At 38.9% G+C, this 14,422-nt stretch overlaps 1 protein-coding gene across 2 annotated transcripts in view; it reads left to right on the top strand.

Moving 5' to 3' along the window:
* Ndae1 (Na[+]-driven anion exchanger 1) overlaps positions 1-14,422 on the top strand; it is a 137,785-nt gene that overhangs the window by 108,420 nt on the left and 14,943 nt on the right. For both annotated transcript variants that reach the window (XM_064058646.1, XM_064058647.1), the window contains exons 8-14: positions 9,683-10,052; positions 10,101-10,389; positions 10,443-11,012; positions 11,069-11,218; positions 11,266-11,931; positions 11,994-12,224; positions 13,361-13,563. In XM_064058646.1, coding sequence (XP_063914716.1) covers positions 9,683-10,052; positions 10,101-10,389; positions 10,443-11,012; positions 11,069-11,218; positions 11,266-11,931; positions 11,994-12,224; positions 13,361-13,563 — 2,479 coding nt within the window. The remainder of the gene's footprint in view (positions 1-9,682; positions 10,053-10,100; positions 10,390-10,442; positions 11,013-11,068; positions 11,219-11,265; positions 11,932-11,993; positions 12,225-13,360; positions 13,564-14,422) is intronic.

Below are 14,422 nucleotides of genomic sequence, written 5' to 3'. Positions count from 1 at the left end.
ATGAAGCAGAGCAAAAAATCATCCTGGAATACCTTCGTATCTACGCTAACTCCTAGGACGCCGCCAAAGACTTTGTGGAATAAGATCAATAGACTTAAAGGAATCGCCTCGTACCAAACACCGCAAGCGTTATTACACCACAATACGCTCACCAGAGATGAACAAGAACTGGTCGAACTATTCGCCGAAAAATTTGAAATGTCTTCTCAAGATTCAAATTACGACCCGAGATTTTGCCAACTGAAAAAACAAATTGAATCGCAGCCACTCTTACTAGACGATCTGGAAACTCATCCTATTAACGCTCCGCTCTCACTCCTAGAACTAGATGAAGCATTAGCTACCACTCGAAATTCCTCTCCAGGCCCTGATGATATCCCTATCGTCTTCCTCAAATATCTTTCTCCACTTGGAAAGCAAATTCTCTTGAAAATCTTCAATCAAGTCTGGCAAACTCGACAGTTTCCGCACATCTGGTCTCAAGCGATTATATTACCTTTCGTAAAACCGCAAAAGCCCAAAAGTGATGTCAACTCCTACCGGCCTATATCATTGACTAGTAGCACTTGTAAATTGCTTGAAAAAATTGTGAATCGTCGCCTCCGTTGGTATCTCGAAAAAGAGGGACTCCTACATCCATGCCAGAGCGGTTTTCGACAATACCGATCCACAATGGACAGCATCGCTCATCTAGAGTCCGAAATATCCACAGCATTCACAAACAAGCAGAAAGTGTTGGCAATTTTCTTCGACATCGAGAAAGCGTACGACATGACCTGGAGGGATAACATCCTTAGAAGCCTAGTCAACCTTGGATTTACGGGCAATATTGCTCACTATGTCAATAACTTCCTTCAAGACCGCAGTTTCACTGTTCGCATTAACAACACCGTCTCTTCTGTCAAGATGCTTCAAAATGGAATACCACAAGGCTCTGTTATCAGTGTCACGCTTTTCCTGTTAACCATCAATAATATCTTTCAAAAAATTTCACCACCAATTAAAGCCCACCTCTTCGCCGATGATCTAGTGATATTCACTAAAGGGAAAGACCTAGCGTCGATGCGTAACCTTCTGCAGAGCTCCCTACAAGATCTAGAAGACTGGTCAGCAACGACAGGCCTCAGATTTTCCACCACTAAATCCAAGTGTATGTTGTTCACTAAACGACAAGTTCAAGAAAAACCAACTCTAAAACTGGGAAATGTCAACTTAGAGTATCTAGAAGAAAATAAATTCTTAGGCTTAATTTTTGACCAACATTTGACTTGGAAGCCACACCTTAATTTTCTCAAACGAACCTGTTCCAAACTGCTTGACCTCTTAAAGGTCTTAGCCCATCACAACTGGGGAGCTGATACCGTGACACTTCTCCAAGTTTACAAAATGATAATAAGATCAAGGATCGACTATGGTGCAGTTGTGTACTCCACCTGCAAAAAATCGTACCTTAGCCCTATTTGTACGATTCAGAACACTGCTCTTAGACTTGCGTTCGGCGCATTTCGAACGTCACCGGTTTCTAGCTTACATTGCTTAGCAAATGAATTCCCTCTCATTGATCGTTTCCATTATCTTCGCCTCAGTTATGTGGTCCACATCGCTAGAAACCCGAACAATCCTCTTAGACGACCAATCTTGGAACCACCAATTGACTCAGCCCTTCAAAATCCTTTCAACAAAAGACTACGTAGTGATCTTCAACAGCTCGACCTACCCAGCCTTCCTCAGACACTTTCTCAAACCTTTACTTCGAATCCTCCATGGGTCAATTCTCCACTGCCAGTCAATATCTCTATGTCTATCTACAAAACAGACACCACACCACCTTCCGTCATTCAGGCAGAGTATCGAGCTTTAACATCACAATTCCCGAACCACACACATCTCTTCACGGACGCATCTAAATCATCACAGGGAGTCGGCGCTGCGGTGAAGACCCCAACCGACGTCCTCCAATTTTCACTTCCAACTTATAGCAGCGTGTTGACTGGGGAATTATACGCTATCCTGGAAGCCCTTAACCACATCGTCAACCTCCCAGGATTCCGCTTCGTGCTCTTCACGGACTCCATGAGCGCACTGCAAGCCTTCAAGGCGTTGTTTCCAGTCAATCCACTCGTAGTTCGTATCCAAGAACAGTTTCAACAACTTCGACTTCAGGGCAAAGAAATTCTCTTCTGCTATATACCATCACATATGGGCATAACAGGCAATGAAATGGCAGACACCCTAGCTAAGGAAGCGATCCTTTCAGTCAATTCGAAACCTCTTATAGCTGTCCCATCTACGGATATTAAGAGTCTCTTTCGAACTCGCATTGTAGCATCCTGGCAACGCAAATGGGACACGCATCCCTCCCATCTACGCAAAATCCAGCCCAGCGTCACCACACGGTTGCCTCTACCTAGTACTCGCCAGGGCCAAGTCTTAATCTCCCGACTCCGGCTTGGGCATTCCAGATTGACTCATGCTTATCTGTTCTCACCCGATAAGGTCCCACCTCAGTGTACGAAGTGCAAGTCAGTACTAACAGTGGAACACATTCTACTCCACTGTACAACATTTCAACAGAACCGCATCCGCTGGTCACTGCCACCATCCCTTACCGAAGTTCTGGGTGATCTCCCAGCTGTGGAAAAGCTATTGCAGTTCCTCACAACATCCGGCCTTCTGCAGTTAATCTAAGGATTGCAAATTGTATTATACATCTTGAATTGTACCGCCTTGTCACTAATAACCCTTCGTGGTTGATGTGACAATAAACATTTACATAAAAAAAAAGTTGAAGAATGTCAAAATAAACATCGAAAAACTGGGAAAAATAAAAGATTGAACATTAAAAAAAATTGAAATACCGAAATGTTCAAAAAATAGCGAAAGTAAAAAATCGGATAACGAAAAAATCAATAATCAGTAAATACAAAAAATTGAAAAATCAAAAAATAAAAATATCTTGAAATGGAAAAATCGAAAAAACGAGAAACTGTCAAATCTAAAAATTATAACATTGGAACCTGAAAAAGTGATAAATTAAAAATTGAAAAAACGGGCAATTGTAAAAAGATGGAAAATCGAAAAATTAAAAAGCAACTTGGAAAATCGCAAAATTAAAATTCCTGCAAATTAAAAAATCGAACCATACAAAAATTTTACTGAAAAATAAAAATCATAATGAAAATCGAAAAACTAAAAATCAAGAAATCGGAAAATGTAAAAACGAAACACGGAAAAATCGAAAAATTACCAATTAAAAAAAAACAAAAATTTAAAAATCTCGAATTGAGAAAACAAAAAATCGAAGAAACGAAACAACTTGGAATTACATGCTTGGAAGTACTTTATTTTTAATTTTTCATTTTCTCAATTTATCGTTTTTTAATTTTTCAACAAAAGGACAAACTTATTAAAAGTGAAATTTTAAAAAATCAAAAAGTCGGAAAATTGTAAAACTGAAAAATTGAAAAATCAAAAAGTTGAAAACTGAAAAATCGTAAAAGAAACATTGAAAGACTGAACAATTTAAAAATTTGGAAATCGAAGAACTGCAAAAATAAAGAAACTCAAAATCGATTAATTAAGAGGTCAACAATTGGAAAATGAAAAATTCTGACCTTAACAATGAAAAAACTGAAAATTTAAAAACAGAAAAATCTAACAATTGCAAAATTGAAAATCAAAAATAGAAAAAACGAAACTTGAAACACCGAGCAATTTAAAAATCGTAATCTTAAAACCTGAGAAACTGAAAACTTCGCTAATTGAAAAAACAACTGAAAATTTGAAAAAAAAGAAACCGTAAAATCGAAAAACTGATTAATTAAAAATCGAGAAATAGAAAAATACGGAAAACAAAATTTTCTAGAAATAGAAAAATCGACAAATTGTAAAATTGAAAAGTTGAAGAATGTCAAAATAAACATCGAAAAACTGTAAAATTAAAAAATCGAATACTGAGAAAAATGAAAGATTGAACAATAAAAAAAAATCGAAATACTGAAATGTTGAAAAAATAGCGAAAGTAAAAAGTCGGATAACGAAAAAATCAACAATCAGTAAATAAAAAAAAATGAAAAATCATAAAATAAAAATATCTTAAAATGGAAAAATCGAAAAAACGAGAAACTGTCCAATCTAAAAATTATAACATTGAAACCTGAAAAAACTGACGAAATAAAAATCGAGAAACTAAAATATCCTAAAATCGGAAAAGTAATGACCAGAAAATACTTTTTTTTTCTGAATAACCATACAATCTAAGCATTATTATTAATATTAGTTATCTTGCCATCGATCAAGTATCTTAAATTTCCAAAAATAGTACAAGATGTTTGCATTCCGTAGTTTTAATCTTCACTATTTTAAAAGCAGATTAAGGGTTTAAGTGTCTCTATTTATTTAAAGAAACGTTTGTCATTCAAAGCACTTTATTTCCTCAAATATAGCACCAAAAATAGTATTGAAAAAAAATCACACAATTGAATGTCATCGAGTGATGATAGAGGGTCAGCTTAGCTGAATTAGTGTTATGTTTAAAATGACGATACATAAAACTTATTAGATTAGATCGGTTATGTCGGTTTTGTTATATTATTGCGTAATTATCAATTTTTTTCTATGTTCATTAACCACATTTTTTCACGTAAATCACGTAAACGACTGAGTCCCACAGTTTTGTAGGGTTCTTATTAATCTTACATTTTTCGTGATTAGGACATATTTTGCTGTACCTAGAAAACATAATCGATTACACTAATCCTATATTTCCGATTAATATATAAATTAATCCCCTGTATCACTATAGTTATTAAAAACACTATTTTAAAAGGCTATTAATAAATTACTTTGTTTTATTGTTTCTGACACGTGAACTGACAACTTCATAAAATTGTTTGTCATTGGATGAATTAAAAAAAAATAGATTACATTCTAAAATAAGTATGACTATCACTAATACTGTTTTAATAATTACTCCTATTGTCTAAAAATATCATGTTTTTATTTGTTGTTTTTATTTTTTTCTTTTCTTTGTAATTTCTCTCCATGAATATTGTGTGCGTAGTTTTGTGTAGACCTTTTGGAAATTTTTCAACACAACCTCACGATTACTTGTTTTTTTTTTAGAGTCGACGAAGCTTCTAGAAACTATTTCTTGTTTTTTTTTTCCATAAATACACTTCTAACTCAAAGACAACTCGTTAATGACTGCAAAATTTGCTCTATTTTTTCAAGTTAATCAACTGTTCTCTGGAGAAATATTATTCCATCACTTGAAGGAAAAATATTAATTAAGGGACTATTTCAAGAACCTGGAATTTTCATTTTTTAGTGAGATAATAGGATGCCAGTGGAACTTACACCCAACATTTTTCCCATTTCGTCGTTTATCATCTCATTTCCTTTTTAAAACTCAAGATCATGGTAAACAAATTCTCTCGATTTTGACTAGATCAACCGTTTGCTAGATTCGTTTTTAGTCTTGGATCCAGACAAAAAGGACTCTTCTAGAATTTACTGTCGTTCTACTATCATCAAGATTATTCATTTCATTTGTTCTTAATTCTGTCATAAAGGAAATTCGAAGAACACGCACTTAACTTCTTGGAAATGTTGACGTTTTCTTGAGACGAATGTCTTTGGCATGAAGAAAACTTGAATGCACATTTTCTAACGTAAATTGTGTACCACTTTTACCAGTATATATTTCCACACTCACTAACTAAATTTTAAGTGACTGAGCTATCAGATGACCTGACCTGACTTGATTTGGCCTAGCCGGACCTGACCTGACCTGATCTGACCTAACCTGTTTTGGCCTAGCCAGACCTGAATTTACCTGACCTGACCTTTTTGCTTATATTTGGTCCAGTTTCTTGTTGGGAAAAGGAAGACTCCGTAGATTAAGAAAAAACGGATGAAATATAAGCCCCGCCCACCCACCCCTTCTCGATTGTGATGAATATTTTATTCATCGTGAGCTATAGGGCTTAGTTTAGTTGCAAAATCCTCACTTCTCTACAAGAAATTACCATATGAAATATGTTTTTAAAAGGGTAGATTTTTTTTGGAGAAATATTGATGTAAAAACATATTCCATATGATAATTTTTTGTAGACAAATGAGGATTTTGCAGTTAAACTACGCCCTTCAGCTCAAAATGAATAAAACATTCATCACAATTGAGAAGGGGTGGGTGGGCGGGGCTTATATTTGGTTCAGTTTCTTGTTGGGAAAAGAGGACTCCGTAGATTAAGAAAAAACGTATGAAATATATGCCCCGCCCACTCACCCCTTCTCGATTGTGATGAATATTTTATTTATCGTGAGCTGAAGGGCGGAGTTTAGTTGCAAAATTCTCATTTCTCTACAAGAAATTACCATACGAAATATGTTTTTCTTTAGAGAAATATTGATGTAAAAACATATTTTATATGATAATTTTTTGTAGAGAAATGAGGATTTTGCAGATAAATTACGTCCTTCAGCTCACGATGAATAAAACATTCATCACAATTGAGAAGGGGTGGGCGGGCGGGGCTTATGTTTGGTCCAGTTTCTTGTTGGGAAAAGAAGACTTCGTACATTAAGAAAAAAAAGGAAGAAATATAAGCCCCGCCCACCCACCCCTTCTCGATTGTGATGAATATTTTAATCATCGTGAGATGAAGGGCGGAGTTTAGTTGAAAAATCCTCATTTCTCTACAAGAAATTACCATCTGAAATATGTGTTTAAAAGAGTAGATTTTTTAGAGAAATATTGATGTAAAAACATATTCCATATGATACTTTTTTGTAGACAAATGAGAATTTTGCAGTTAAGTTGCGCCCTTCAGCTCACGACGAATAAAACATTCATCACAATTGAGAAGGGGTGGGTGGGCGGGGCTTATATTTGGTTCAGTTTCTTGTTGAGGAAAGAAGACTCCGAAGATTAAGAAAAAACGCATGAAATATAAGCCCCGCCCACCCACCCCTTCTCGATTGTGATGAATATTTTATTCATCGTGAGCTATAGGGCGGAGTTTAGTTGCAATATCCTTATTTCTCTACAAGAAATTACCATATGAAATATGTTTTTAAAAAGGTTAGATGACCTGACCTGACTTGATTTGGCCTAGCCGGACCTGACCTGACCTGATCTGACCTAACCTGGTTTGGCCCAGCCGGACCTGAATTTATCTTACTCGACCTTTTTGCTTATATTTGGTCCAGTTTCTTGCTGGGAAAAGAAGACTCCGCAGATTAAAAAAAAACGAATGAAATATAAGCCCCGCCCACCCACCCCTTCTCGATTGTGATGAATATTTTATTCATCGTCAGCTGAAGGGCGGAGTTTAATTGCAAAATCCTCATTTCGCTACAAGAAATTACCATATGAAATATGTTTTTAAAAGGGTAGATTTTTTTAGAGAAATATTGATGTAAAAACATGTTCCATAAGATAATTTTTTGTAGACAAATGAGGATTTTGCAGTTAAAATACGCCCTTCAGCTCACGATGAATAAACCATTCATCACAATTGAGAAGGGGTGGGTGGGCGGGGCTTATATTTGGTCCAGTTTCTTGTTGGAAAAGGAAGACTCCGTAGATTAAGAAAAAACGGATCAAATATAAGCCCCGCCCACCCACCCCTTCTCGATTGTGATGAATATTTTATTCATCGTGAGCTAGGGCGGAGTTTAATTGCAAAATCTTCATTTCTCTACAAGAAATTACCATCTGAAATATGTGTTTAAAAGAGTAGATTTTTAGAGAAATATTGATGTAAAAACATATTCCATATGATAATTTTTTGTAGACAAATGAAGATTGTGCAGTTAAATTATGCCCTTTAGCTCACGATGAATAAACCATTCATCACAATTGAGAAGGGTGGGTGGGCGGGGCTTATATTTGGTCCAGTTTCTTGTTGGAAAAGGAAGACTCCGTAGATTAAGAAAAAACGGATGAAATATAAGCCCCGCCCACCCACCCCTTCTCGATTGTGATGAATATTTTATTCATCGTGAGCTGAAGGGCGGAGTTTAGTTGCAAAATCTTCATTTCTCTACAAGAAATTACCATATGAAATATGTTTTTCAAAGGGTAGAATTCTTTAGAGAAATATTAATATAAAAACATATTCCATATGATAATTTCTTGTAGTGAAATGAGGATTTTGCAGTTAAATTACGCCCTTCAGCTCACGACGAATAAAACATTCATCACAATTGAGAAGGGGTGGGTGGGCGGGGCGCATATTTGGTCCAGTTTCTTGTTGGGAAAAAAAGACTCCGTACATTAAGAAAAAACGGATAAAATATAAGCCCCGCCCACCCACCCCTTCTCGATTGTGACGAATATTTTGTTGATCGTGAGCTGAAGGGCGAAGTTTAGTTGCAAAATCCTCATTTCTCTACAAGAAATTACCATATGAAATATGTTTTTAAAAGGGTAGATTTTTTTAGAGAAATATTGATGCAAAAACATATTCCATATGATAAATTTTTGTAGGCAAATGAGGATTTTGCAGTTAAACTGCACCCTTCGGTCTGATTAGGAATGAAAAACTGATCACAATTGAGATCGTTGGGGCTTAATTTTTGTTTTTTTTTAATATATAGAGTTTTCTTTCAACAACAGGATAGTTAAACATATTGTCAGTTTCTTGTTGAGAAAAGAAGACTTCGCATATTAAGAAAAAACGGAACAAGTAGAAGCCCCGCCCACCCACCCATTCGCAATTGTGATGAATGCTTTATTCATCGTGAACTGAAGGGCGGAGTTTAGCTGCAAAATCCTCATTTTTCTACAAGAAATAATGTTACAATTAAACTCCGCCCCCCCTCTGATTAGGAATGAAAAACTCATCACAACTGATATCGGGGCTTAATATCTGTATTTTTCCTTTATATACATAGTTTTTCTTGAAAAACTGAAAAATCTAAAAATGGAAAAATTTAAAATTGAAAACTGGTGAAATTGCAAATCGAAAAATTTTAGATCTAAAAATTGAAACGTCCAAAAGTTGGAAAATCGGAAAACTGTTGGCCATTTTGTGTACCGTTCCATCTTCTTTGTCTATTAAACATTTTACTATTTCCGCTGGTATATTATTTATACCAGAGGCTTTTTCATAATAGTTGATCTGACCTGACCTGTCCTGGTTTGACCTGACCTGGCCTGACTTGGCAAACCTGATTTGCTCTGACTTAGATTGGATCTAACCATCTGACCTAATACGATTTGGTCTAACCGGAGCTGCCTAGATGATAATTAACTTGGGTTGGTATGAACTGATCAGACCTGACCTGACCTGACCTGACCTGGCTTGATTCAACCTGACATGGTACCGATTTGACTTGACCTGACCTGCCTTGACGGGACTTAACCCGACATAACGTGGCCATTTGTACTAACAATTGATGATCGTTTGATGTATTTTTGTTATAAAAAAAAGATTGACACTCTATCACATATTTATAATTTACCAAACACTATTCTGAGTGTATTCCTCTAACACAACTATTAAACACAAAACCGCTTGCTCTACAAAAAGCTTCTTAGTAGCTTCTCTTTGTGCTTGCTCTACCACACTAACACCCAACTTAAAATCAGCACCCTCGCCCCATTTTCATTTCTCACAGCTTTATCTCGCACGCTCCCCTTTATCACAACCCCCAATAACCCCTACATCTCTAGGCCCCGACAAAACCCGAATGCGCAAAAGCGCCAGCAACATGTCCATGAACCGCAACTACAGCACCAGCGACTTGGGCTCGATGAACGGGGACATCCCCCAGCACAACCTGCACTTCATGCGCAAGATCCCTCCAGGAGCCGAAGCCAGCAACATCCTCGTCGGCGAAGTCGACTTCATCGACAAAACCATCTCCGTGTTCGTGCGCCTCAACTCGGCCACGAACCTCGGCGACCTCACCGAAGTCCCGGTGCCCACCAGGTTCCTCTTCGTGCTGCTGGCGCCGCTGTCGGCGTCCACGGGGTACCACGAAATCGGCCGCGCCATGGCGACGCTGATGTCGGACGAGATCTTCCACGAAGTGGCGTACAGGTATGTTTTTCGTGATTCGTTCTTTCAAAAGATTAATTTTTTGTGTAGAGCTCGCAACACCAGTCACCTCCTTGCCGGGATTGACGAGTTCCTGGACGCCGTCACCGTGCTGCCCCCAGGGGAGTGGGACCCGGCTATCCGCATCGAGCCGCCAGCGGCGATTCCGTCGCAGGACGTGCGGAAGCGGCCCCCGGAGAAGCAGCACGAAGAGCCTGACGAGGAGGAGGAGGAGCAGAGGGCGCGGGAGGAGTCGGGTTTGGCCAGAAGCGGCGTGCTTTTCGGGGGGCTAGTTAACGACATTAAGCGAAAAATCCCGTTCTATTGGTCGGATTTCAAGGTAAAGTAGATTTGTGACGTCACGCAACAAAAACGAGTTTGATTGGGTTTCAGGATGCTTTGGCCACCCAGTGCATTGCCTCCTGGATCTTCTTATATTTCGCGTGCCTGTCCCCTATTATCACGTTTGGTGGTTTGCTGGCGCAGGCTACGGGTGGCAATATGGCCGCCATGGAGTCGCTAGTGTCGGGTTTTGTGTGCGGTATGGGTTATGGGTTCTTCTCGGGGCAACCATTGACCATTTTGGGGTCCACGGGACCGGTGCTAGTCTTCGAGACCATAGTGTATGACTTTTGTATGAATATCGGTTGGGACTACTTAGCCTTCCGGTTCTGGATAGGGACTTGGATCGCGGTGATTTTAGTGATTCTAGTGGCCATCGACGCCAGCGCCCTCGTTTGTTATATCACTAGGTTTACCGAAGAGAATTTCGCTACCCTTATAGCTTTCATATTTATTTACAAGGCTGTAGAAAATGTTGCCCTTATTGGTAAGCATTTCCGCGTGAATGGCTCCGGTAGCAGGGTACTGGACTACAACTGTTCGTGCACAGCCAATCACAGTTTAGTAATTAGGAACGAAGTGGCGGGAGAGTGGAATCTAGCCAATAGGAACGCGTGTGAGGTGAGCATTTCACCCCAAATTTCATCCCGTCCCGTTAGTAATAATAACCATTCCAGATTCTGAACGGAACTTTAGAGGGAACCGGCTGTGACACCCCAATGTACGTCCCTGACGTATTCCTCATGTCAATTCTACTATTCCTGGGGACGTTCCTCCTGTCCATTCAGCTGAAAGACTTCAAGAACGCGCTATTTTTCCCATCAAAGGTAAATTCCTCCAATGTCACGACCTTTCACGACCCTTTAATTTCCAGGTCCGTCAATTCATCAGCGACTTCGCCGTCATTATCGCGATCTTCTCCATGAGCTTGTTGGACTTCAAGGTTGGCATCCCCACCCCCAAGCTCGAGGTACCACACGACTTCAAACCCACCCTACCCACCCGCGGCTGGGTCATCCCTCCCTTCAACGGCAACCCCATCTACTCAGTCTTCGTGGCTTTACCGCCGGCTCTTCTGGGCACAATTCTCATCTTCATGGACCAACAAATCACCAGTGTCATAGTCAACAGGAAAGAACACAAACTGAAGAAAAAGTGCGGCTACCATTTAGACCTGTTCGTGCTGTCCATTTTGATCCAGGTCTGCTCCATCATGGGTTTGCCGTGGTTCGTGGCAGCCACGGTTCTTTCCATCAACCACGTCAACTCCCTGAAGCTGGAGAGCGAGTGTTCGGCTCCTGGGGAGAAGCCACAGTTTCTGGGTGTGAGGGAGCAAAGGATGACCCACATTATGATTTTCTTGACCATTGGGCTGTCAGTGTTTTTGACGCCAATATTAGGGCACATACCCATGCCGGTACTGTTCGGGGTGTTCCTGTACATGGGAATCGCGTCGCTGAAGGGATTGCAGTTCTTCGACAGGATTTTGATCATCTTCATGCCGAATAAGTACCAGCCGGACTACATGTTCTTGAGACAGGTGGGTGATGATGATACTAGTCAAATAAGTACAAATGGGTTAATTTGGTAAATTTGGTTTAGGTACCCATCAAGCGCGTCCACCTCTTCACCATCATCCAGCTCGCTTGTCTGGCGTGTCTCTGGACCATCAAGTCCTTCAGCACCACTTCGATCCTCTTCCCGCTGATGCTGGTGGTGATGATCGGGATCAGGAAGGCCCTGGACCTCATCTTCACGCGCCGCGAGCTGAAGATCTTAGACGATATTATGCCGGAAATGACAAAGCGCAACCAGATGCTAAAAGATGACGAGGTGGGGTGCGGGAATAAGTTTGCACGTTTCGTTCTAGGGCCAAAGTTGAGCACTAGCGAGTACAGAGAGAAAGATGGCGCTGATTGCGTACTAAGAGATAGCAAACTAGATCATTGTTGATATTTCGTTGTTGATAGAGTGTCTACGAATGAATGCGACTTGTGAGAATGGTGGCGTATATTTGTAGACAGTCTGTATAATCTAGAGAATTCGCCAGAAACTAATCACATTGGTTTATTTAATTGATATATTTATTTAAAGAAATTGTTTAAAATCGTTGACACATCATTCACTAGATGCATTCCATGCTTTGTCTGACTGTTATAACTGTTACATATATTTATTTATATGCAGTATTATTGTTTAAATAAATTACGTGTTATGTTGTTTTTTTGGTTTATTTTTCCATTATCACACTTTTCTGTTTTAATACAGCTTGGCGATCATCACATTTGCATTTGCATGTAAGTATGTTTTTTTGTGCCCGTTGTTAGAACGAACACACAGGAAACACACAAGTGAGACAACAAAAAAGTATTTAGACCACATTTTTTAAAAAAGTCACGCTTACCTCAAAAATGCGACAACCTTTAACCTCTTTCGGTGACATTTAATAACGAATACCCACAGTAACTAATGAACGTAATTAACGCGAAACTTCGTGCGGAAAGTTTTGTCTAAAAATAGAGTGCCTTAAAATACCCTTCTGCGTCTCTGGATCAATTTAACTTTGTTATATGAACAATAAAACTTCTGAAACGAATTAGAACGCCACAAAGGAACGATGAGAGCTATATTGAAGTATTCCTAGAGGGTCTAAATTAAACGTCGAAGAAACAACAAACTTTCATTTAAGAAGTTTCACTTTCATTAAAACTAACACAAACACAGTATATATTTCATTACAGTATTTATTTCATCCCTAAATATATCACACTAATGGATCAGAACCGTTAATTGCGACGAAAACATGGTTTACTACCGCTCGAACTTTTACACCCATATTAACCTCATTAATGTTTACGAGCAGTAAACGCTGTTACAAAATGGTGGATGCGCCGGGATAGTCCCGTAGGAACTCACTTTTGCAAAGTTCTCGACATTTTAATTTACTTTTTTCAATCGTGTGTGTTTAGAACGATTCTGAAAAAGGTCAGCTCGAAATTGAAGCCGCTGGTAATCTGAAAATCCCTCTGGCGAATGGAAACGTCATGAACATACCGCTTTCGGCCATTAATATCTCGGAAGAAGTCAACAAAACTGGCATTTGGAAACAAGTCAATAAGAATAATTCCAGGCAGACGGAGAAGGACAAGAAGAAAAGCCCGATTGGATCCTGGTGAGCAAACAAGAGGGTTTATTAAGTTTTAAACGGGGAAAAGTTGCAAAATTAAAAGTGACTTTCACTTAGCTCAATTTTGCCTTGTCGAGACCAGTTTTGAGAATTTTTAGCAAACTTTGTGTTTAACAAAGTCAAACAAAATATCGTTTCTGGAAAAAAGTTCTTCCAGTTTGTTAACACATTGTAGTGTTCTCCCTCTCCGTTTTTTCCTTTTATTACCTACATATTTTTTCTCTTTCTTTTTTCCCTCTTCTCCGACTCGAATTTCCATTCTGTCTCCCTAAAAATGCCTGCCTGTTTCTTTCTGTTTTCACTTATCCTTTACTGCTATCTATCCTTCCACCACCCTTGTACAAGTATAAATCTTTTTATTTGCCTCTGTCTCATTTTCCGATCATCTCATTTTCTTCGTCCATTTTCCTTTCTTCCTTTTGTACATCATATCCCTTTTCCTTTTCATTCCTTCTCTGAGATACTTCTCTTTACTTCTCCCCTGCTCCCTATTTTTCTCTCTCTAAGTTTTTGTAGGTTCTCGCTTCCTCCCTGTCTCCTTCTCTGCCCCATTATATCTACCTAAATTCTGTCGTTTTTCACATTTTTTTTTCTCTTTGTTTGCAGACTCACTTTCGTTTCGATTTTTTTCTCAGAGTTCGCTCTTTTGTTCCGGATACTTTCTTTCTCTAGATTCTCTTTTTCCTCAAATTCTGTCTGTACATCTGGATCCCCTCGTCATAGGTTCTTTCCTTGTTTCTAAGAATTTTTACTTTTACTCTGTGCCCTCCTTCACGTTCTCTTTTTCTCTCCGAATACTGTCGCCATATTGAAGTTCTCTTTCTCGTTCTTCGTACTCTCTTTC

The sequence above is a fragment of the Zophobas morio genome, unplaced genomic scaffold (assembly GCF_036711695.1).
Source record: "Zophobas morio isolate AGI-343-1 ecotype UQ-CSIRO unplaced genomic scaffold, CSIRO_AGI_Zmor_V1 ptg000018l, whole genome shotgun sequence".
NCBI classification, from domain to species: Eukaryota; Metazoa; Arthropoda; class Insecta; order Coleoptera; family Tenebrionidae; genus Zophobas; species Zophobas morio.
The sequence above is the reverse complement of the archived record's forward strand: the minus strand, read 5'-3'. Positions and strand labels throughout refer to the sequence as shown.